Source organism: Enhydra lutris, unplaced genomic scaffold (assembly GCF_002288905.1).
Source record: "Enhydra lutris kenyoni isolate GAN:26980312 unplaced genomic scaffold, ASM228890v2 scaffoldscaffold55, whole genome shotgun sequence".
Taxonomy (NCBI): Eukaryota; Metazoa; Chordata; class Mammalia; order Carnivora; family Mustelidae; genus Enhydra; species Enhydra lutris.
In genome coordinates, this window is record NW_019154139.1 from 4,122,625 (window position 1) to 4,147,270 (window position 24,646).

At 54.1% G+C, this 24,646-nt stretch overlaps 2 protein-coding genes across 3 annotated transcripts in view; one reads left to right on the forward strand and one right to left on the reverse strand.

The window, feature by feature from the left end:
• Positions 1-7,502: 7,502 nt before the first annotated feature.
• LOC111157664 (RIB43A domain with coiled-coils 2) lies at positions 7,503-22,187 on the reverse strand. Its single transcript, XM_022519280.1, has 7 exons — positions 22,074-22,187; positions 21,173-21,254; positions 17,922-18,266; positions 14,219-14,337; positions 13,080-13,307; positions 8,593-8,759; positions 7,503-7,637 (listed from the first exon to the last, which is right to left on the reverse strand). The coding sequence occupies exons 1-7, from the start codon at positions 22,185-22,187 to the stop codon at positions 7,559-7,561; spliced, it is 1,134 nt and encodes a 377-aa protein (XP_022374988.1). The 3' UTR covers positions 7,503-7,558.
• A 321-nt stretch (positions 22,188-22,508) lies between these two features.
• The window catches only part of LOC111157682 (structural maintenance of chromosomes 1B), a 72,548-nt gene continuing 70,410 nt past the window's right edge, over positions 22,509-24,646 (forward strand). For both annotated transcript variants that reach the window (XM_022519303.1, XM_022519304.1), the window contains exon 1: positions 22,509-22,617. In XM_022519303.1, coding sequence (XP_022375011.1) covers positions 22,509-22,617 — 109 coding nt within the window. The remainder of the gene's footprint in view (positions 22,618-24,646) is intronic.

The window sequence follows — 24,646 nt, forward strand, 5'->3', positions numbered from 1 at the left end:
CAACCACTGATCATTTTACCATCTCTGGCAGTTTCGTCTTTTCCAGAAGGACGTAGAGTTAGAATCACTCATTATGTAGCCTTTTCTGATTGGTTTCTTTTACCTAGTAATACACCTTTAAGGTTCCCTTGTGTCTTTCTGAGGCTGATAACTCATTTCTGTTTATCGCTGATAATAGTATTCCCTTGTCTGGATTCCATTGTCTGGACATCTTGGCTACGTGCGAATTTTTGCAAGTATGAAGAAAGCTGCTGTAAACACTGGTGGAAGGTTTTTGGGTGGACACGAGTTTTCACTTATTTGGGTAAATTCGAATAACTTTGGAATCCTATTATTTTTAACTTTTCTATGCTGTTTTGTTTTAACGTGTCTTTATTTATTTAAAGATTTATTTATTTATTTAAAAGAATTTATTTATTTGACAGAGAGTGAGAGAAGGAGAGAGAGCACAAGTGAGTGGAGCAGCAGAGGGAGAGGGGGAAGCAGGCTCCCTGCTGAGCAGGGAGGAGCCCGATGCGGGGCTCGATCCCAGGACCCTGAGATCATGACCTAAGCCGAAGGCAGAGGCTTAACCCACTGAGCCACCCAGGAGCCCCTATTTATTTATTTTAAAGGGAAAGAGAGAGCATGAGCAGGGGGAAGGGCAGAGGGGATCCGAGAGAGGGAATCCTCAAGCAGACTCCCCAATCATCGAAGAGCCTGACATGGGGCTTGATCTCAAGACCCTAAGATCATGACCGGAGTCGAAACCAAGAGTCAGATGCTCAACTGACTGAGCCACCCAGGCGCCCCTTAATGTGTCTTTTGAAAGTGGCATGTAAGTGGAATTTTTAAAGCTGGTCTAAGGGATCAGTAAGGAAGCAAATACAGCAGAATATTAACTAAAGAATCTAGGTAGGAGTGCATGCATCTATATGGTACAATTCTTTCTGTTTGAAAATTTTTATAGTAAAATGTTGAGACAAAACGAAACAAAACAAACCCAGCCCCTCTGGAGAGTGCGTGCGAGCGTGCGTGCGTGCGTGCGTGTGTGTGTGTGTGTGTGTACCTGAGAACCAGCGGGATGTGCTGTGCTTCTGATCACCAGCAGAGGGCGTGCACGTGCCCAGTTTCCAAGCCAGCCCTTTCTCTTGGAACATTCGTTTATAATGATGCAAAATTCGGAGTTAGAGCATGTCTCTCCACTCTGGGCCCGGGGGGTTCCAGGCATATAAATGCATTATTGACGGCGGCAGCGGCCTCCGAACGCTATCTCCCTTCAGCCTGTGGCCCCCAGCCCATGTGGCCCCCACCCTGCCATCCTTTGCCAGGATCTACTTTACCTTCGTGTGTCCCACTTCATCTGCCGCCGGCTGGGCGGTCTCCCCTGTCATCAGTGCCCTCCTCGTGGTGTGGCTTGCTCTGCCTGGCCACCAATGTCCTTAATGGGATTGTTCTGGGAGGTAATGGGACCAGGTGCCCGCTGCATTCCGCCCGTTATGGGTTGAATTGTGTCCCCCCCAGAATGACATGCTGGAGTCCTGACCTCCAGTACCTCAGACATGACCTTATTTGGAAATACGGTGATGTAGATGTAATTAGTTAAGACAGGGTCACTGGGGAGGGCCTTAATCCAGTATGGCCGGTTTCCTTATAAAAGGCGAATTTGGACAAAGGCTCGTCCAGAGAGAGTCATATAGAGACAAAGGCATAGGTCCATGAACAAGCCAAGGAATCCTAAAAGTCACCAGTGCGGGTGAACGCTGGGAAGCTGCGGAGCCCTCCGAGGGAACCAACCCTGCCAGCACCTTGGTCTCTGGCGTCCAGACTGTGACGAAGTAGATGTCGGCCGCTTATGCCCCCCAGTCTGCGGTACTTGGGTATGGCAGCCCCAGGGAAGGAACACAGCCCAGCCTGCGCCTCCAGAGCGGGAGTACCGTCACGTCAATCACTCGGGAGTACTCGCTCCATTCGGGTGGCCCCCCGTGGAGGCGACGGGTGAGTCACAGGGGGTGCATGGGATTTGGATGGATCTGCAGGTCTCCTCCCCCTGCGGGGGAAGCACAGTCAGCGTGGGTCTGGTGGAACTGCCCCGCTGCCTAACGGGGACGTCCGAGGGGCGAGCTGAGCCCGCAGACCCGTCATTCCTTTGCCTGCCGAGGAGGCGAACACCTCGGCTCCACGGACTTGTGAACAAGCCCATCCCCACGAGCCGCTAGTGAGATCGGCATCCATTAGGCCCAATAAATGGACTTGCGTGTTCCCCACTCCCTGGCGTAAGATGGCATCTCGTATTTCCGCGGCAGCACCCGCAGCGGCCCCGCCCCCGCCCCGCCTCCCCCAGGGTGGCAGCATGACCAGGCTAACTCTGGGCTTGAGCTTCGTCCCCGTGGGGCCATTCGCTCTAATGCTTCGCCACTCTGGGAGCCCATGTGAGCCTGGATCGCCCGGAGACGGTGACTTGTGTCTTCAAAGTCGGCCTCTTTCTGCCAGCCGCGCCGGCTGCTGGAGCCCTCGGAAGCACGCTCCCTAGACGCCTCAGGAGCTCTCCTGGTTCAAGTCCACGGGATTCTCCCCTTCCGCTTCGCCCCGTGCGCCCCCCAGTCTGTCTGCGAGCTGCGCTCCGCAGATAACGTGGCTGTGCGCGTGCCCGGCTAGAGGATCCTGCCCCGGGGACCCAGCCAACGCTCAGGCTCAGTGCGCATCCGCCGCTGAAGGGCTTGGAGACCCGGCGGGACAAGTCGCCTTTAGACAAGAGGGGGGATGAGCACAGCGTCAGCTGCTATCGGTGTACCTCGCTCTATCTCGGCTAACGGTGAAGCGCCGCCAAGAGCTGCCCCATTTACTATCCCACAGCCATGGTGAAGACTCACTGCTTTCCAGAAGTCTCTGCCCATCCCTCCCTTTCACTAAGGGTATATTCACCTTCCAAGGTCCCAGATTAATGTAGAAATCTCAATTTTTGATATCCCCCCTTTATGAGGGCCTCTTATTTTTCTCCTAATTATTAATCCCCCAAATTCTGGATTCCTATTATCAACCTTGGCCACCAGGGCAGCCTCAGCCTCTGTTTCTTATTAATGTTCACTGTTTTGGTTTCAGTTCACTGTTGTTTCATGTGTATAAATAATATAACTTCCATGGTTTCATTTACTCCCTTGTGACCTCAGCAATGCATATAAATTGCTTATTGTAATTAATCTGGGATCTGATTGAGGGGTAGTAGACAAACTTTTTAGGATATTCATTCTGCCATATAGACCATTCTCTAGGAAGCAGAAATCCTCCAACTCTGTGACTTCATCTGTGGAAAATGGGGACAATGATCCTGGTTTGAGAGGATTCTTGCAAAGAATGTGTAGGAGGAATGCACTTAGCATAGTGCTTCACATGGGTAGAGGGTGCACACAGCATCCTTAATGATACAGGAGGTGAGGCAAAAGCACTCACTAGAACACAATGCACTATTTGCTCCTTCAGCAAACAAATATTGCTCGTGTAGGTCATCGTTGTACATTGTATGGGTTTGGACAAATGTATGATGACCTACATCCAACATTAGAGCACGATACCAAGTGGTTTCACTGCCCTAAAAGTCCTCTGTGTTCCCCTTGTTCATTCCTGCCTCCCCCCAACTCCCTGGCAACCACTGATCATTTTACCATCTCTGGCAGTTTCGTCTTTTCCAGAAGGACGTAGAGTTAGAATCACTCATTATGTAGCCTTTTCTGATTGGTTTCTTTTACCTAGTAATACACCTTTAAGGTTCCCTTGTGTCTTTCTGAGGCTGATAACTCATTTCTGTTTATCGCTGATAATAGTATTCCCTTGTCTGGATTCCATTGTCTGGACATCTTGGCTACGTGCGAATTTTTGCAAGTATGAAGAAAGCTGCTGTAAACACTGGTGGAAGGTTTTTGGGTGGACACGAGTTTTCACTTATTTGGGTAAATTCGAATAACTTTGGAATCCTATTATTTTTAACTTTTCTATGCTGTTTTGTTTTAACGTGTCTTTATTTATTTAAAGATTTATTTATTTATTTAAAAGAATTTATTTATTTGACAGAGAGTGAGAGAAGGAGAGAGAGCACAAGTGAGTGGAGCAGCAGAGGGAGAGGGGGAAGCAGGCTCCCTGCTGAGCAGGGAGGAGCCCGATGCGGGGCTCGATCCCAGGACCCTGAGATCATGACCTAAGCCGAAGGCAGAGGCTTAACCCACTGAGCCACCCAGGAGCCCCTATTTATTTATTTTAAAGGGAAAGAGAGAGCATGAGCAGGGGGAAGGGCAGAGGGGATCCGAGAGAGGGAATCCTCAAGCAGACTCCCCAATCATCGAAGAGCCTGACATGGGGCTTGATCTCAAGACCCTAAGATCATGACCGGAGTCGAAACCAAGAGTCAGATGCTCAACTGACTGAGCCACCCAGGCGCCCCTTAATGTGTCTTTTGAAAGTGGCATGTAAGTGGAATTTTTAAAGCTGGTCTAAGGGATCAGTAAGGAAGCAAATACAGCAGAATATTAACTAAAGAATCTAGGTAGGAGTGCATGCATCTATATGGTACAATTCTTTCTGTTTGAAAATTTTTATAGTAAAATGTTGAGACAAAACGAAACAAAACAAACCCAGCCCCTCTGGAGAGTGCGTGCGAGCGTGCGTGCGTGCGTGCGTGTGTGTGTGTGTGTGTGTACCTGAGAACCAGCGGGATGTGCTGTGCTTCTGATCACCAGCAGAGGGCGTGCACGTGCCCAGTTTCCAAGCCAGCCCTTTCTCTTGGAACATTCGTTTATAATGATGCAAAATTCGGAGTTAGAGCATGTCTCTCCACTCTGGGCCCGGGGGGTTCCAGGCATATAAATGCATTATTGACGGCGGCAGCGGCCTCCGAACGCTATCTCCCTTCAGCCTGTGGCCCCCAGCCCATGTGGCCCCCACCCTGCCATCCTTTGCCAGGATCTACTTTACCTTCGTGTGTCCCACTTCATCTGCCGCCGGCTGGGCGGTCTCCCCTGTCATCAGTGCCCTCCTCGTGGTGTGGCTTGCTCTGCCTGGCCACCAATGTCCTTAATGGGATTGTTCTGGGAGGTAATGGGACCAGGTGCCCGCTGCATTCCGCCCGTTATGGGTTGAATTGTGTCCCCCCCAGAATGACATGCTGGAGTCCTGACCTCCAGTACCTCAGACATGACCTTATTTGGAAATACGGTGATGTAGATGTAATTAGTTAAGACAGGGTCACTGGGGAGGGCCTTAATCCAGTATGGCCGGTTTCCTTATAAAAGGCGAATTTGGACAAAGGCTCGTCCAGAGAGAGTCATATAGAGACAAAGGCATAGGTCCATGAACAAGCCAAGGAATCCTAAAAGTCACCAGTGCGGGTGAACGCTGGGAAGCTGCGGAGCCCTCCGAGGGAACCAACCCTGCCAGCACCTTGGTCTCTGGCGTCCAGACTGTGACGAAGTAGATGTCGGCCGCTTATGCCCCCCAGTCTGCGGTACTTGGGTATGGCAGCCCCAGGGAAGGAACACAGCCCAGCCTGCGCCTCCAGAGCGGGAGTACCGTCACGTCAATCACTCGGGAGTACTCGCTCCATTCGGGTGGCCCCCCGTGGAGGCGACGGGTGAGTCACAGGGGGTGCATGGGATTTGGATGGATCTGCAGGTCTCCTCCCCCTGCGGGGGAAGCACAGTCAGCGTGGGTCTGGTGGAACTGCCCCGCTGCCTAACGGGGACGTCCGAGGGGCGAGCTGAGCCCGCAGACCCGTCATTCCTTTGCCTGCCGAGGAGGCGAACACCTCGGCTCCACGGACTTGTGAACAAGCCCATCCCCACGAGCCGCTAGTGAGATCGGCATCCATTAGGCCCAATAAATGGACTTGCGTGTTCCCCACTCCCTGGCGTAAGATGGCATCTCGTATTTCCGCGGCAGCACCCGCAGCGGCCCCGCCCCCGCCCCGCCTCCCCCAGGGTGGCAGCATGACCAGGCTAACTCTGGGCTTGAGCTTCGTCCCCGTGGGGCCATTCGCTCTAATGCTTCGCCACTCTGGGAGCCCATGTGAGCCTGGATCGCCCGGAGACGGTGACTTGTGTCTTCAAAGTCGGCCTCTTTCTGCCAGCCGCGCCGGCTGCTGGAGCCCTCGGAAGCACGCTCCCTAGACGCCTCAGGAGCTCTCCTGGTTCAAGTCCACGGGATTCTCCCCTTCCGCTTCGCCCCGTGCGCCCCCCAGTCTGTCTGCGAGCTGCGCTCCGCAGATAACGTGGCTGTGCGCGTGCCCGGCTAGAGGATCCTGCCCCGGGGACCCAGCCAACGCTCAGGCTCAGTGCGCATCCGCCGCTGAAGGGCTTGGAGACCCGGCGGGACAAGTCGCCTTTAGACAAGAGGGGGGATGAGCACAGCGTCAGCTGCTATCGGTGTACCTCGCTCTATCTCGGCTAACGGTGAAGCGCCGCCAAGAGCTGCCCCATGTCACCGGGCGCACATGCCCCCTCCCCCCAAGAAACCTACATGGAGAAGGAAGAGGAAGTCGGTAGGATCCACTCATGCTGGGCCTGGGAGCTAGAGACCCCATTACGGCTAGACACAGTTCCCCTGCCCAGTATACAAGGCCTCCCTTCACCTCCCCTCTGGCAAGTTCCAAGTCACCCTTCAAGTCCGGGGCAGATGGCTAGTTGTCCCCCAACAACTCTTCTTCCACTCTTTACACCATTCTAGAAGCCCTGCCCGGTCACACGGTTAGCCAGCTCAGTGTCCCAGCCTCCTGGGCAGCTCGACATGGTTACATGACCGGTTTCTGGCCAACAGGGGGTGAGTGGAGGTGAAACGTCCCCTTTCTGCAGCTCGTCCTTGAGGGCAAGGAGCATGCATGGCCCCCTCTGTTCCCCTTCTCTCCTCCCTGACGGCCCAGTGACAGGGTGGTGGGCCCCAGAGAAGCGTCTCTGGACCACGAGATGGGAGACGGCAGGGCAGCTCGGCTTGGACGTCTCCAGGAGCAGGAGGTAAATGGCTTTGCTGAAGCCACTCTTGCTCTGGGGCCCTGCTACCAGAGCCAGGAGAGCGAGGCCTTTGAGAGCCGGACTCCTGGGGCTCAACCCCAGGCCCGTCGCTGCCCATCAGCATGACCTTGGGCAAGTCACTTAACGTATCTGTGTCTCAGGCTCCTCTCTGGAAGCAGGTGAATCATAAAAAAAAGCAGGTGAGGGTCGGATCGTTCTAAACACCTTGCACATACTGAGCGCTTGTGCTAACGTTTACAGCAGCTGGACCTGGGGCTCAGGCAGACACGGGCCCCTCAAACGCCACTCTCTCTGGGATGCTCCTTTGCGGGCCCATGTCTGCTCCATCCGTGAGCCCACGGCACCCACGGCCACCCCAGGAGCACTCTCCCGCGGGGCTGGATGGAAACTAACGCTCCTCGTGCGCGTACAAGGGAGGGGGCTTCCGTGTGTGTTTGTCCGCGGGACAAAAGTGAGAGGGGACTTCTGAAACACGGAGTGGATTTCTTTGTTATTAAGCAAAACATGTTTAAAAAATGTGACTCTTCACAGCTACTGCATTTTAGGCATAAAGGGTGTCTCTCCTATTACCGACTTCTTGTATTAAATTGCGTGAAATAATCTTTAGTAGGTTGATTTGTACAGACTTCCTCCATATATTTTTTCCTAATAATGAAACAAGGAGAAAAAACAATCAGCAAATGCCTGGTTTCCTAAATATTCTACTTTTTGAATATATATATATATATGTATATATATACATATATATATACATATATATATATATATTTGTTCATCCCATCTGACCCCCCTCAGATCATCTCTAGCGCTCCTTTGGGGCCCCCAGTAGCTGTGACTGGCCAACGGTGGGTCCACCGGGAAACTGACACCTGATTGCAGAACGTACCAGTGGGTCTCTGCCAAGTTCAAGCCCAAAACTTGATGAACAAGACAGGTAAGTAAATAATGTGTTTTTTAACAAGTTCACCTATGGATCCGCATTTGGCATTTTCTGTAGGCGAAACTCAGAATGACTTTTGGGGTCTGTCAGTGTGACAGAGACGCTCCAGCTCGCCCTTGGCAGCCTGGGAGGCCCCCGATGCACTGGGCAGCTGCCACCGTCCTCCCACCATGTCTGAGCCACATAGTCTCCTGGGAAAAGCCTTCTGACTCCCCCAGGCCCACCCAGTGCCCAACCCTGGGGCTCCAAGTGCCCTCTATGTTCTCCATCACCAGCCCCCACGTCTGAGCCACTGGGGGTCGCTAGTGTCTCCATGAGCACCTCCCAGGGTGGGTCACCTGGTCGTGTGGGGACCAGGGGTTTCTAAGCACTTAATTTCTGGCCTGTGACTCTCATACCTTCTCCCCTTCCTGTTTGAATTCTATACCAGGAGCCCGTGCTGCCCCAGCCGCTGCTGCTGCGGGGCCTCCCGGGGTATCCGCAGCCCCGGCGCTGGGCCTCTGGGCGGGAAAGCCTCGGGGGAGGGTGGACCCGCACAGCCGGCCCCGACCCTCCCCACCACGACCCTCCCCACCACTCAGCCGGATCTCCGCTCCGGTGCCGCACCTGCCCCCTCCAACCCAGCCTCCCCTCCCCCGGCCCCTTCGCCCCGGCCCTCACCGCACGCGCTGCTCCTTGGCCAGGCTGAGGTTGCTATAGTCCAGAGCCCTGCGTAGGTCGCGCCGTTGGCGCTGCTGCTGGCGCTCTGAGAGCAGAGCGGCACGCGCCATCTGTACCCTCCGACGGTCCCAGTCCACGTCCCGCTGCCGCTCTTCCTCCTGAAGCCTCTGGAGGGAGGAGAGGTGACTCACCACCACCCGTCCCCAGACCCAGAAGAGATCCAGGGAGTCATCTAGGAGACTCTTGCCCTCTCCCTTCACAGCTGGGGAAACTGAGGCTCAGGGCAGCAGGTGGGTGAGCAACATCGTGCAGGAAATCAGAGCAGACCACCCCACCTGCCACCGCTGCAGGTGGCCCAGCGGCTTCCCACACTTGGAAGGTGTCAGGCGGCCCTCTGAGGCCTGCAGGGACAGCAGAGATGGTCCCGACAGCAGCTGCCAGGACAGGGTTCCGAACGCAGGGCCTCCCACCCGGGACACTACTAGTGGGACGTGCTTTCAAGCACTGGGATCACCTGGTCACTTCTGGAACACACCGAAGGGACGCCCCACCCGACAATGGTCTCATGATCTTGGGGGTGAATTTCTGCATCTCAGCTCACTCCCCATGGCCTTCCAGATCCCCTACAAAAACCACTGAGCCTTAGGAGGGGAAACTGGATTAATGCAGAGGGAAGGGGTCACTCCCCGAACCCTGAGTAGTTTTATCAGCCGTCCTGAGCGAAAAGCAGCAAAAGCGAGTGGGGGCTGGGTCTGGGGACAAGCACGTGTCCTCCTGTCCACAGGTTTTAGGGCAGGGCTCCCAGCCACCCAGTGAACAGGGCTGGAGTGTCCAGTGGCCCCGCAGTCCCGGGTCCACAGGCCACCAGGCTGGCAGAGGCCCCGGTCCCCCACCCAGGGACTGAGCCGAGGCTGATGCCTGTTTTGTCACCTACAGGACGAGTCATTTTACCTGTCTATACCTCCGTTTCCCTTCCTGTAAAATGAGGCTGCTCGCAGTTGCCCTGAGGCACAACACAAGATGCTTTCGGGAAGAACACAGGAGGCCATGGTGACGTACCTGCCTCGGACTCGGAGACAGGCAACCTAACCGCCCTGTGCATGATCTCAGTTTTCCAAACCGGCTCCCTCCGTGGAAGAGGGGACGGGGTGGGCGGGGGAGGAGGCCCTGGGGAGGGGCTACAAGGTGGGGGAAGGGGAGTATTCATGAGTGCTGAGACCTGTTGTAGGCGTTTTCCTCCTTTGTGTTTCTCTGTCTTAATTTCCCACAAAATTGAAAATCAGATAAAAATGCTGCTCTCGGGACAGATGGTCGACCTTCCCTGCCAGACAGCCGGGCGGAATCGCAGGAGTGGAGGACAGAGCAGGGCCTTGCTAGGGGGACCGATACTCCCGAATCCAATGCCAGCCTCAGGGCTCTTCCCACGTTGGGCGGCTCCCCTGCCTCAGCCTGGCCGCCCCACTCTTGCTCACACATCCCCGCTGCCTCTCCCACGCACTTGACCTTCTGGGCCTGGAGGAGAGCAGGCAGGGGAGCCGTCCCACCTGCTCCTCATTCCCTGAGCCAGTTGCTGTCCCTCCTTCTGTACTCGCCTGACATGGCACCTGTCACCCCACCACCGGTGGTCGTCTGCTGCCCCGCCCATCCTGCAGGCGGGAGAACTTGCCTTTCCCTGGCTTCTCAGCCATCCCCCCTCCTAAAGACCAGGTGCTGACCTATCCGTTGTCACCCCGGGCACAGCCTACCATTGACCCTTGGACTTCAACGGGCATCAGAACCCCTGGGGGGCTTTCTCAGCCACACACTCTGGCCCCTGCTCCAGGAGGTCTGGGGTGGGGCCTGAGAATCTGCATTTCTCCCAAGTTCCCAGGCCATGCCGATGCTGCTGGTCCAGAGACCCCACTCTGAGGACTTCTGCTCCCCCCCTCGTCATTACCAAGAATGCCAGCCTCCCTACTGTCCCCACCCCAAGTGTCCTGATCCCCACCACTCTGGCCTGCCTCTTCTGCCCTCTCTCCGGTTCCCTGATTGCAACAGTCACTCCGCACCTCACCCCACGCCAGGCCCTCCCACCCATGGACCACACACTTTCCACCGCCCTGGCGCTCTTTGTGTCTTCATGTCCCTCCTTGCTCAGCCCAGTGTCCGTGGCTGACATCCCCTGGCAGACGCCCTCAGTGCCCTTGAAACTCTCGCTTAGTCAGACTTGGCGGGCAGGCCCTGGAGCTTGGTCCCCGTACAGCGGGCCGTGGCCAGGAACAGCACTGACTGCACTCACTGGGGACGCTTCAAGTTCATGACCTCCAGCCTCCGGGGGCCCTGACTCTGCCTGGCCATCCTGCCCTCTTACCAGAGGCCGTTCCGTTCCAGCCTTCCTAAAGGACCGTTAGCACTTGGTTCTCTGTCCTCAAATCCCCAACTGGACCCCCTCAGCCTCCACGGCTGACCTCCCTTCCTGTTCCCCAGGAAAGAGGGTCTCCACAAGCTGCCCTGCCCCCACAGTCAAGGATGGTTGGCCTGGACTCCCACCCACCCCAAGCCTCAGCTAGTGCTCCCACAGCCTTGTGCTCCTGCCACCCAGGACACAGGTTCCAGCAAGTTCCTGCTAGTGTCAATTTCCCTCTCTCTACTGCATCATCCTCATGGAATGACAAGTATGTTGTTATTTCTATAATCTGAAAAACCAAACAACTTTCTCTTGACCCTTTCTTTCTCTGGTGTCCGCACCAGCTACCACCCCCTCTCCCTGCACCCTTAAGGGCAAAACACTTTGAAAGTGTCTGCACCTGTGGTCTCCGCTTCCTTCCTGCCTGTGACCTTCGGTCACCCACACCCCTCCTCCAAGGATGCTCCAGATAGAGGCTCCAGGGACTGGCACCCGGGGATGGCATTCAGCCACAGCAGCCTAGTGGCAGTGTCTGATCCAAGGGCTCCCCTTGCTGGGCTCCTCCTTCCTCTCTGACTTCCCCTTCTCCAGCCCCTTCACTCTTCATAAACCATGGTAGGGGTGTGGCCTGTCCCATGACTCCTTGGATCCCTTCTCTCTGTCTTCACTCACTCCCTGCGTGGCCTTAGCCGGGTTCACTGCTTTAAATGCTATCTATGTGGCCACATCTCTATGCCTTTGCCAGCTGGGACCTTGTTCTGAACTCCAGCTGCTGGCTTTTCTTGGAGGTTGTGGCAGACAGTAGTACTTGCCTCCCTGTAGCCATTTTTCTTCCCTCCTTAGTAAAACAACTGCCAGCACCTTACTGCCTAGAATAAACTCCACCTTTCCTGGTCTTCTTTACAATTTGGGGCAACCCTGTGACTAAGTGTTATCTAAGGGAATTTGAGTGGAAGTGTCCCCTGAAATTTTGAGAAGTGTCCTTAGAGTGTTCTTCCTCACTCCTTCTTCCTGCTAGATGGGATATGCATGTGATGGCTGGAGCTCAAGCAGCCATCTTGTACTAGGAGGTGGGAGTCAGTTGCCAAGGATGGCAAAACATTAGTCAGTGACCATGGGGCTGCCATACCAGTCCTGGATTATCTTCCTAAGGATTTTGTCTACATGCAAGAGATAAGTTCTATTTTATTTAAGATGATGTTAGGGTTTTCTGCCACGATCAGGCACAGAATCCTGACAGATACAGATAACCTAATCATTGCACATATAACATATCCAAAGTTGCACTTGTGACTTGTGACTTTGACTCCACCTGCCACCCTGCTCCTCCCATCATCATCCTATCTCAGTAAATGCCAATTCCATCCTTCTCACTGCTCAGGCCTTCTAAGTGATCCTTCCTCCTCTGGGTCTCATATGCCACACCCAACCCTTCAGCCAATCCTGTTCGCTCCACGTTCAGAATAAATCCAGAATCCAACCACTTCTCAGCACCCTTGCTGCCAGTGCCCTGGCCCCAGCCAGCACCATCACCTTGACCACTGCAATATCCTCCCCAATGATCTCTCTCCTCCCCCACCCCAATCCAGTCCTTCTTCAACATTGCTGCGGGAGAGAGCCTGCTAAGTGTAAGTCAGAGCATGTCACTCCTCTGCTCAAAACCCTCCAGAGCTTCCCATCACAGTCACAGAAAAAGGCAAGTCTTCCCTGTGGACTGCCAAGGCCTTGACCTTCCACCACCCAGACCTCCTCCTGCACCTGTCCTCACTCCACTCCAGCCACCTGGCTCCTCACTCTTCCCTGAACAGGTCAAGCTGGTCCTGCCTCAAGGCCTTTGCCCTTGAATCTCGCCCTGCCTGGTGGTCCCTCCCCAGATATTTGCATCCTCCATTCCCTTGGCTCAGCCTTACTTCCCAAGCACATTGCCCATGTGTGGGGTTATTTGGCTGTCGTCTCCGCCCACCCACCCAGAACATAAACTCCTCAAAGGGTTCTTCTAGGGACAAGTAGAGCAGCAGCTATGACTAGATGCTGGAGGAAGGCAGCCGGGGGCCCAGGGCTATGTCTGCGGGCTCTGTGAGAAGGGGAGGGGGGCGCGCACCAGCTTCTCCTGGACTTGCTGCTTCTGGACCAGGCGGATCTGCTCCAGCTGCTCCTGGGTCATGCCCTTCCAGCGGTCGGGGACCACGCGGTGTGGCCCGAAGGAGCTGGCTGCCTGCTGCGGGTTCTCCGAGAGCAGGTCTCCACGCAGCAGGTTGGAGATCTCAGCCAGGCTGTCTTCTTGTTCCTGTTTCTTCTCTCGGATTTTCCTTTCCAGTGACTCGGTGGCCTGCGTAGAGGAAGACAATAAAGAAGATGCCTTGAGTGACCCCGTGGGGATTGAGGTACAGGTGGGCACATCTCCCTGCAAGCCCTTGATGGAAGAAGCGTTTGCTAAAGTGCATGTGGGACAGGCGGGGGCGGAGACTCCTCAGGCACGGATGCAGGGGACCGTGTGCCTGGATGGACCCCGGGTGCCTGGATGCCAGTGGGTGTGTAGTCTAGGCTAAGGGACTCCCCACCTGTTGCTTTTGAGTGTGAGAACCGCAGGTGTTTGCACTGATTTGCCAAAGCAGGGAGCTGCCTCCCGGGTTAGGCCGCCATCTCCCATTGTCTCGGCTTCACTCACCTCGGGGCAGGGCTCTGCACTCCTCCCAGTGGCCGGTCACCCAGACAGAGTGATTCACAACAGTAGTGACTTTTTTTTTTAAAGATTTATTTATTTATTTTAGAGAGCGCGCGCACGGGCATAAGCAGGAAGCAGAGGGAGAGAGAATTTCAAGCAGGCTCCCCGCTGAGCAGGGAGCCCCATGTGGAGCTCGATTCCAGGACCCTGAGGTCATGACCTGAGCCAAAACCAAAACCTGGACACTCAATCAACCGAGCTACCAGACTCCCCCTGACTGAGATTTGGGAAGTGTTTCCCACCCACCCCAGCATGAGTTAGCCCACTCTGACCTGACACAGGTGGGTGTCATCGTTACCCCCGCTCTACAGATGACAAGACTGAGACTTGGGTGGCTTTTCCCAGGCGGCAAACAGGAGCCTGGTCTTGTGCCCGCACAGCTGGGTTCCGGGCCCTGTCCCCGACGCTGACACCACAACGCCCGTGTAACAAAGGCCCACCCTCACCTCCTGGAGGGAAACTCCCCAGGGTGCTCTGGGCGTGTCCTCAGCCCCCAGTCGGAGCCTGGGACATACCTGGCTCTTGTTGAATTCTTTCACGGCTGCGCAAACTGCCTTTCTGGTGGCGCTTTCCAGATTCTGCAAATGCTTGGCTGTTTCATCAAACTGCAGCCTTGTCTTCAAGCAGAGATCCTCTGCAAAGGAAGCAAAATGTGGCCAAACCTTGATGCGCAGCCCGGTTCCTTCCCAGGCGTGCAGAGCAGAGCGTCTCTTCTCCTGCGCTTATGCACAGAGCAGGGGATTCAGGTAAAGCTCTTGGGTGCAGGCACGGGGTGTTAGCGCTCCTACCAGGGATCCCTGATGTCGGCTGTGGTCCATCACCCTCACAATGGGCAAGGGAGCTCTGCCGGGGCACCCAAGGGGGCTCCCCGGAGGAGGGGTGTTGGAGGTGGGGGAGATAGCCATGCAATCACAGTAGGACTAAAGATGTAGTGTCAGACAGGAGCAGGCTGCCATCCCCGCCCAGACGCTTTCTAGCTCTGTGAACCTGAACTATGACCCGGCCTTTCTGAGCCTCCAGCCCTCTTCGGGGAGGTGGGACAACTCCTCCACTGCACGCTGGTTACATCTTTTTAAGAAGTCGCTGATCACAAGTTTCTTCACATGGTGTTGGTGGCCCATGGTGTCCTCATTATCACCAAAAACAAAGACCCAACTCTAGTGGCGAGTTAGTGGCCTCTGCTCCCCTTGAGCTTCGGCTGCCCCACATGCCGGTTTATGTGCTCGGTTGGCCCAGGAGCACACACGGACTGTGTGCTTTGCCGGGCGCGGAGTGCACAGTGGTGGGTGAGACATCCAGGGCTCTTCCCACCTTCTTGGAACTTACTGTCAGGAGACGAGCAAGGTCATAAACAAGTGAACCCCAAAATATACCTATGAGAGCACATTGCATTAGTACAAAGGAGGGAAAGGGCGGAGAGCAGGTGCAAAGGGTCTGATGGGATTTGCCAGGATCCAGAAGGGAAAGGTAGCCAAGAGGCCGGAATGGAGCGCGTGAGGTAGGAGCCATAAGGTGACACGGGGTGGGGTTGGGGGATGCTGAGCAGGAGCCCAGCATGCAGGGCCTTGTAGGCTACAGAGGATTTTGCACTTTGTTCCATATGCAATGGGAAGCCACCGGATGGTTTTAAGGTGGGATGGAGGGAGTGGTGGTGACGTTGTCCAACTTGACATTGTTTAGAAAGTAGCACTCTGACTACTATGTCGAGACTAGACTGGAAAGGACAAGAAAGAAAATGAAGGACAGTTAGAAAGCCCTTGGTGTGGTCCCTCCAGGTGAAAAAAGGCGGTGGCTTGGGTCACTGTGGTGACAGCAGGGATGGGAGAAATGGACAATTCCAGATAAAACATGGGGTAAAAGCTGAGGGCAGCCTGGAGACAAGGGTGCTTCAAGGAGGACTCCCAGGTTTGTGGCTTGACTAGGACAGAGGTGTCATTCACTGAGGGGAGGAGAGTGGAGGAGGAACAGAGCCAGAGAAAAATTATGGTTACTTTCCAGAATATTCTGAGGTGCCTGGGGTGATGTCCAGGGGTCAGTTCAAGGAGTAAGACCAAGGCTGAGACAAAAGCTCTCAGTCAGAGATGGAAAAGAGGAGTACCTGGGAAGTGGGTGAGATTTTTTTTTTGAAAGGCCTATAAATGCATGTTTCAATAGGTATCTATGTGCTAAGAACTAAAGAGAGAGCAGTGAATTAAAGAGACAAATCTCCTGCCTTCGCTGAGTTGGGGATGGGATCCTGGGGAGGGACGACAAATACGTAACCGTATAGTATGTCAGTAATGAGTGCTGTGGAGACATGGATACAAGAGTGCGGCGATGGGGGAAGGTAGAGGGTTGACATTTAAAATGGTGGTCATGGAGACTTCTCTGATAAGATGACATTTCGGCAAAGACCTGAAGAAGGATATGGGGCAGAATATGCAGGTATATAGGGAAATGTTTCCAGGCGGATGAAACAGTTGGTACAAAGGCCTTGAGGCAGAATGAACCTGATGCCCTTACCATTCTAAGCAAGGCAGCCAGCGTGGCAAGGCTGGGGTGAGTGAAAGGCAGTGTGTTGGGGGTTCAGTCCAGACTGGGAAAACTTTATTGGTCCTTAAAATGAATCTGGCTTTTATTCTGAGTGAAATGAGAAGCTATTGGAAGGTTTTGAGCCAAAGATCTAGCTTAATTTTTAGCAGGGCCATTCTGTTCGTTGGGTTGAGGAAAGATTACAGAGGGACAAGGGCAGAAGGAGGGAGACCTCTTAGAGGCTACTGGTGTTGATAGCTTGGTCCAGAATGGTCATGATAGGGGTGAAGGGAGGTAGTTGCCATATGAGATGATTTGCTGCTGGAGGTGAGTGCAACATTTGAGAGAAAGGAAGGAATCAAGATGCCTTGGGGTTGGGGCCTGACCAGCTAGAACCGTGAAGTTCCCATCGACAGAGGTGGACGGTCAGCTTTGGAGGGCAGGTGAACGCGTCTTGTATTGACATCGGTAACTTTATCAGACACCCGAGAGCAGACAGCTGCTGGGAGGTGACTGGATGTATGTGTCTGGATTCGGGGAAGAGTCCAGGCTAGAGATGTAAATTTGGGGAATGGTGGCCTATGGTGGGATTTAAACCCATAGGATGAGCTATAATCACCAAGGGGATGAGTGTGGTTGGGAGAGGAGAGGTGCAGAGGGTCCTGGTGAGCAACTGCATGGGAGGTTTGGAAGGAGAGGAGAAACCAGCGAAGGGCCTGGGGAGGAGTGCGGGGCGGAGGCTGTGTCCTGGAAGCCAGTGGGAAGGGAGTGTTCCCAGGAGGAGGAAGCGGTCGGGATGGCACGGGCTGCGGATAAAGGAGAGGTCTGAAAACCCAGCATGGAGGTCCCGGTGATGGTTCGGGACAGGCCAGGCAGGTTCGGGACATGGCGAGGGCAGAAGTGTGGTGGGGGTGGGCCATCTGGGGAGACGTCGCTCCTGGAGAGCAGAGCAGGAAGAGAAGGGGGTGAGGCTGTGAGGAGGGCCAGCTGCCCAGGAAGCCTGCAGGGAAACCACCAGCCAGGCAAGGTGGGGGCCTCGCTCCCTGTCACAGCTCCTATTCGGTCTTCACCAAAGCACTTCTTTGTCCTGTCCCCTCGCCGGCACGTGCACAAGAGCAGTGACACTCTCCTCTGGGTTGCCGCATCTTCCTGGCACGAGAAGTCACCAGAGATCGGAAGCTGCTGGGAGCCACGCACAGAGACTCTGGTAAAGCAGAAACCACCGGAGTGCTGGCAGGATGTCCTGGACTTACAGTGCCCTCCAGGAGAAAGGCTGTTTCTGGCCTTGGAGGCTCTTCCAGAGAGGATCTCTGGGCCTGGAGGGTCCTGGGGAGGGCATGCGATTACGGCGCCCTTGGCTGCTCTGCTCAGACCCTGTAGGGAGTCCAGCGCAGCCCTAATCAGCCCCAGCAGCATCGGTGTCTTCCCAGCAGACTATAAGCACGCTGAGGGTAGGGCGCATGGCACTCCGAGTTGCGGGGCACCCCAGCACCCAGCTGGAGCCCGGGCTCGGGGTCCAAGCTCAGAGCCACTTTTCTACATGACTGACATATGACCGAAGACATTTAAGTCCTCGAACGCCGGCTGACACTGGTCAACACAGCACATTGGTAAGACTTAAGAGACAAAACGAAGCTGGGGAAAAGACCAGGGGGCTGGGCTGCTGAAGACAGTTTTCAGAGCAATTTGTCCTCCTTGTTGCATTACCTGCACTTCTGTGCTGGGCGCGGGCATTCTCCCACTCCCTCTGCTGCTGCAAGGACCATTCTCGGTTTTGTTCCTCCTGGAATTTCTTCCTCTCGCGGAAGTTTAAATCCTCTCCCATGAATCTCTGCATTCCTGATACCGTATTCCGGATATCGTTATCCGACTGCCTAGCTGGAAGGTCTTTCCTAAGGGCTAGGGGGTCTGATAGGTCAAATTCACGGCGCATTTCTGGCCTCTGGAAGCGCTGCTGGAACTCATTGATGGCTTTACAGAGGCTTTTCTTATCCCTCCTTTCCCGGCCTTCTAATATGCATGTGATTTTGTCATTGTGCCTCATTTCAGCAGCTAGAAGAAATAGAACATATCCGTAAAATTAAGGTTTGGAGAAAAAAAAAATTGAATCTGCTTTAAAAAATAATTTTTGGTGATTCTAAAAGTAATATAAGCCTTTGAAAAGTAACACAAGCATCAAAGAATTAGTATTCTGAATATAAAAAGAATACCTAAAAATCAGTTTAAAAAACCAAACAGGGACGCCTGGGTGGCACAGTTGTTTAAGGAACCGACTCTTGATTTGGGCTCAGATCATGACTGATCAAGTCAGGAGTTAGGATCTGTTCTCCATGAGAACCCTGTTTAAGATTCTCCCCCTCCCTTTGCCCCTCCCCCTCCACGCCTGCACACACACACTCTCTCTCAAAACAAGCAAACAAACAAACAAACAAAAACACCAAAAAATCAAAGCAAAAAGTGGGCCAAGTAAAGGATCAGGCAAATCACTATAAAGAAACCGAAATGATCACTAGGCTTCTGAAAAGATGGCTGGCCTTACAAGATGGGAACCATCTGATAAATTGGCAAAATATTTAAAATGCAAATAATAGCATATATTAGTAAGGACATTAGTAAGGATAGTAAGGAGACAAGAGTTCTCATTCACTGCTTGGGAGAGTGCAACTTGGTACACTTGTAACTTTGGAAAGCAAGTCGTCGCCATCTCGTAAAACTGAAAACACGCACACACAATGACAGGTCCACTCCTAGGTATCTCTCGCCCGTGTGTACTAGGGACACAATGCATGCCTGGTCATTGCAGCATTGTTTGGAAAAAGGCTAAATCAGCCATGAGTAAGGGAATGAATAAAGAAATAGTGGCTAATTCATACAACAAAATACCAAAGATAATTAAAATGAACATTCTACATGCAGATCACTGATTAATTTTTTTTTAATTTTTTAAAGATTTTATGTATTTGTCAGAGAGAGAGAGAAAGAGCACAAGCAGGGGGAGCAGCAGGCAGAGGGAGAAGCAGGCTCCCCATCGAGCAAGGAGACTAATTCAGGGCTCGATCCCAGAACCTGGGGATCATGACCTGAGCTAAAGGCAGATGCTTAACTGACAGAGTCACCCAGGTGTCCCTATTTTTATTATTTTTTTAAGATTTTATTTATTTGAGAGAGGGAGAGACAGATTGTGCAAGTGAGGGGGAGGGGCAGAGGGAGAGGAAGAAAAGGTACACTGAGAAGCGAGGAGACCGACAACAGAAGCTAATCTCAGGAACCTGAGATCTTGACCTGAGCCAAAATCAAGGGTCGGTCACTGAACTGACTGAGACACCCAGGCACCCCATGACTGATTAATTTTAAAAACATGTTGAATAAAAAAAAATTCCAAAGGATCCATTCAATGTATTTGTGTAAGATTTAGGTGAAATTTTAAAACACCCACAAAAAATTTTATGTCATCATGGATATGTACATAAATAGTACAATATTATAAGAAACATGCATGGAAATGATGTACCTGTCTGAGGAGGGAGGAAAAGGGAAGATGAGGTGGGGGAGAGATCTATCTATCTATCTATCTATAGCTATACCCACATATGTAGGGCTTATATATATTTATGTATACATTTAAACATTTATACTTTTTATATATAGTTATAGCATTTATTTATCTATAGCTATACATACACATACATACATATATAGCATTTAATTCTCAAAAAGAATTGTTTTTTAAGATTTTATTTATTTATTTGACAGACAGAGACCACAAGTAGGCAGTGAGGCAGGCAGAGAGAGAGGAGGAAGCAGGCTCCCTGCTGAGCAGAGAGCCCGATGTGGGGCCCGATCCCAGGACCCTGAGATCATGACCTGAGCCAAAGGCAGAGGCTCAACTCACTGAGCCCACCCAGGCACCCTCGAAAAGAATCCTTAAAAATAAGATATCTAAAGCCAGTTTGGCAAAATATTAACATCTAATCTGGTAGGGGGGTATATATGTGCCTGTCCTATTGTTCTTGTAAGTTTGAATTATTTTTAAACATAACACAAAAAATGGTGAACTGTTCAGAAACTAGAGAAGAAAATAAACTTCACTCATATTCTATCACTCCAACATCACCACTGCTTACATTTTGGTATGCTTTCCTTCTGTCTTTTTCTAAGCTTATTTTTAAAAATATATTCTAACATTTAGTTGATAGCCAATGGCATATATAATTTTGCATCCTGCTTTTTTCTATTTAAAAAATCCTTATGGGGGCACCTGGGTGGCTCATTCAGTTGAGTGTCTCTTGATTTGGGCTCAGGTCATGATCTCATGGTCATGAGATCGAGCCCCATGTTGGGCTCCACAATGTGTGCGGAGTCTGCTTGAGATTCTCTCCCTCTGCCCCTCCCCCTGTCCTTGCTCTTACTCTCTGTCAAATAAGTGAAGAAATATTTTTTAAAAAATAAAAAACCCTTATGGTACTTAAAAAAAAATAAGCCGGCATTGTTGCACCTGACGTGGGCAATGAATTCTATTCGAAATTTTTATCTCTGCTAGCACGCTCTCATATCCAGCTCTGAGTAGATGCAGGGGTGTGAGCTAAGAGGGTGTGCATGTCATTTAGTGCAAGCAGCTGTCCCCAGGAGAAGGTCTGGAACTTTTGTGCCAGTGTGTTTTTGTGCAGTGCGCCGCCCGCCCGGTGTGTGTTTAGGGTTTTTCATATCCAGTTTTTAAAGAAAACCAATAAAAACGTACATTTACCTTCAAAATATATTTCCTACACTGACATAGAATTCAATAGCTGTTTGCCTTTTAAGAGAGAGAGAATCAGCACATTAATTGAGCACAGGCAACTGTGAAGTTTTAAGAGGAGGAGGAGTGTGAAAATGACAAGTTTTACATATTTGAAACATGAGGACTGGATTCTAGAGGTACACGGCCCTAACCTGCTGGGCAGGCTTCAGGAAATGCTCACCAAAAGTTTCATGTCCAGCTTTTTCAGTTGCTTCTTTTATTTTCTGGTCACGAACCTGAAGATCCCAGGCTTCTGTGTCTCCCTGGGAACGGAAAACAAGGGGAGACGAGTTACAGCCAGATCATTTTAGTCCGACGATGACCATCCTACTTACCTCTTTACAGCCTTGTTCCACAGTTAACCGGTCGTCTTAGGTACACATCAGGTCTTTTCATACCTGGATGCCTTTGCTTATAGCTGGATCTTCAGCCTGTCCCCAGAGCTGCTTTCTCCCCTTGTGCTAGTTAACAGATATCTTCGGAATACAGCTTAGACAACACCTCCTCTGGGAAGCCCTCTCTGACTTCCTCTCCTGGCCCCAGTCTGTGCTCCCCTGACACCCTGAGCGCCCCTCCCTCACAGCACTGGTGCCGCTGCATAGTGATGTGACAATGCCTGCCTCTCCTCTCCCCCGTGGGCCATGAACTCTGCAAGGCCAGGCAGGGATTGCCCTGTTCCCCATTTCCTGGGACCAGCTTAGGCTTGCCACAAAGCAGGAAGGCCACCGGCATTTGTCCGATGGACGGACTGGAAGGATCCCCCGACGACGTAGAAAATCTGGCTCAGAGAAAGGAGACCCGCGCGCTCCGGCCTCTTTGGAGCCGCCCCGGCGGGCAAGCCCCTCCCTGCTGCAGGGCTCCAGGCGCCTCTCGGGCCCGTGAGAGCGAGCGGCATCGGGTCTGCGAAGGCCTTTCCCGCCCTCGGCGGTCGGTACCACGAGCCAGTCTTCCCCAGGACCGGCGGCGCGGCTCGCGGCTGCGCCCGGATCAGCGGCTCCGGGGCGCGGGTTCGCCTCCGCCGTCCCGCCGCCCGCCTCCCTCGCCACCTCCCCTCACGCGCCGCCCCGGCCCGGGGACCTCACCCCGATGATCCTGCTCCTGGCGTCGAAGATCCGTTTCTGCCGGCACAGCTCGTTGTGCCTCCTCCTGCCCAGAGCCAAGGACTGCTCCAAGTCCCGGGGCTGCGCCAGCGCCATGACTAGAAGAGGCGAAGAGCCCCTAAGGGGCTTTTAAGGCGCGCGAGATGAAAAAGGGACACAAATAAAACTAGCTGTGGCCTAAGCGAGGCTGGTTCGGCGGCGATCGGCGCGCGTTCCTCAGCTCTCGGTGCGGCTTTCTGCTACCTCGCGGGGCGCGCAGGCCGGTTTCCTCGGAGACGCAAACACCCCGGTTGCTTAGGAACGGCGCGGCGCCCGCTGGGTTCTCGCCCTCCTCTCGCGAGACTCCGCGAAGCCCTTCCCGCGCTTTTCCTGCCCGCGGCGTGTGGAGAAGCCGCTTGAGGCGCGGAGGGCGCAGCCATGGGCCACCTGGAGGTGCTGCTCGTGGAGAACTTTAAGTCGTGGCGGGGCCGCCAGGTCATCGGCCCTTTCAGGAGGTTCACCTGCATCGTCGGCCCCAACGGCTCCGGTAACTGGGACCCTGAACGCGTCTGCCCGCCCCGCCCGTTCAGGCCCCATTTTGCCCAAGGGGACGTGAGGGTGACCTCGCGTGTGGGACTCAGGCCGTTGCTGCCCACGGACCTCGGCCAGCCTCACCCCTTCACCCCCACCCGCCCTCCGCCGCCGGACCGAGACCCTCCCCCTCCTCGGGACCCTGACCTTGACCCTCTGCCCTCCGCCCCCGGGCCCACTCTCGCCTGGACCACAGACCCCTACTCTCTCCGCCGCTTGGACCCAACCTCCTCTCTCCAGCCCCCGGCCCTCCGCAGCGCGTACCCCGGAACCTGACCCTCCCCCTCTAGCCCTGACTCCAGCCTCTGCCTCGGCCGCCAGCTGTCCGTCCTCGGCCGCCGCCGCCCAGAGCCCGACCCTCGGCCGCCACCCCCCGCCCCCCGTCCCCGTCCCCAGTCCTGCCCTGCCCGACCCTCACCCTCGGCCACCCGGCCCTCCCTCGCCCGCAGGTGCCTGCCCTCTCTGCCCAGCTCCCAGAAGCCCACCTTTGCCCACTGACCCTCGACCTCCCCCCCCCCCCCCCCCCCCCCCCCCCCCCGGCCCCCCCCCCGACCCCCCCCCCCCCCCCCCCGCGCCCGGTGTTCGTCCCAGGTGGCTGCCCTCACCCTCTGCCCCCCGCCCCTCACTTCAGCTGCCCGGCCCTTCGCCGCCAGGTGCCCAGCCATGCCTTCTGCCCGACCCCCGGCCCTCTGGCACCTGGACCCTGGCCCTCGCCCTCCAACCTCCGTACTCAGCCCTCCCCTGCCAGGTGCCCACCCTTGCCCTGTGCGGCTGGGCCCGACCCTCCTCCACACCCAGCCCCAGGTCTGCCCAGGACCCTCCTCTCCTTTGCCCTGGCTCCGCGGGCTTTGCCGGTTTCTCCTCCCGCGCCGAGCCCTAGTCCCCTCCCCTCAGGGGCGCAGTTGTCCTTATAAAGCAGGCCCAGGATTCCGAACTCAGTGACATGAGACCGCTTGTTTCCCTGGCTGCTGACGCGGCACCAGGCAAAGCGCAAGCCACAAAGAACACGATCGAGCAGGAGGTAGGAAGTGACCCTGCCCGTCCTGAAGCCATTCTGCGAGTCCCCAGTTGAGATAAGGCCCCAGTCAGGGTCAGCGCCGGGCGCTTCCGGCTCACGGTGTGCAGGCAGCGAGGGATCTCTGTTCCTTTGGAAGATCAGCCCGGCAGAGCCTTCCCCACCGCCTCTTTGAAGTGGTCAGGCACAGAGGGGCTGGTGTCTTAGGAGTCCCTCTTCCTAAAGGGATTTCATCAGTCTTGGGCCTTTGCAGACCTCCTGTTTCTGCTTGCCATGGGTTCTGAGTGTGTCATGAGCTGGGGCAGGTCTAGGTGACATCTGGTCTCGGCGGCGATGCCCTTACCGGCTACTTCATTGCTTGACACAGGCCGCACTTGCCAGGAGTGACTCCGTCTTGCCTGATGCACCTCTCGTCTCCATCCCCTTCCTTTTCTCATCCAAAGACTAAGTGAGAGAGAGCTAAAGGAAATCATTGGTTTTAATGAGCCTGAACAACTGTATGGATTCAAGGAAACGCCTACATAGGAATATTGTAATAGTAACAGCATTCGTGGAGCTTTTACCAAGCTCCTGGCACCCCTGTTTCAGTGCTTATTGTGACTATTAGCCCATATTACAGTTTAGGAAACTGAACCTCAGAGGGTCCAGACGAATCTCCACAGTCACCCAGGAAGGGCAGAGCCTGCGCTTGAGTTCAGGCCAGGCTCCCTACTGCTTTGCGGTGAGAATCCACAGACATAATGGCCCCAGCAGGCAGAGGGCCTAAAATGAGAGTTCCTGTGAGATTTTTCCTAACTCACATCTTTGTGGCTCTCTCAGGCCAGATTTCCTTGATTCTGTTATCAAATAGACTTTGAAAAGATAAAGGTAAGAATACAGGAGTATTTATAATAATCTCCACTCATTTCTCAGGTTAGTAGGCCCCGCCATCAGTAGATTCTCACCTTTGAACTGGTGGTTATGTGACGGG

What these genes read in the sequence shown, in the direction of transcription:
- LOC111157664 (XM_022519280.1), bottom strand. Translation starts at nt 22,187, where the DNA reads ATGGCGCTGGCGCAGCCCCGGGACTTGGAGCAGTCCTTGGCTCTGGGC. An exon ending in AGCAAGTCCAGGAGAAGCTG is followed by an intron (nt 8,760 to 13,079) that starts GTGCGCGCCCCC and finishes TCCTCCCTCCAG; the next exon opens with AGGCTTCAGGAGGAAGAGCG. An exon ending in GCCAAGGAGCAGCGCGTGCG is followed by an intron (nt 7,638 to 8,592) that starts GTGAGGGCCGGG and finishes TTTCATTATTAG; the next exon opens with GAAAAAATATATGGAGGAAG.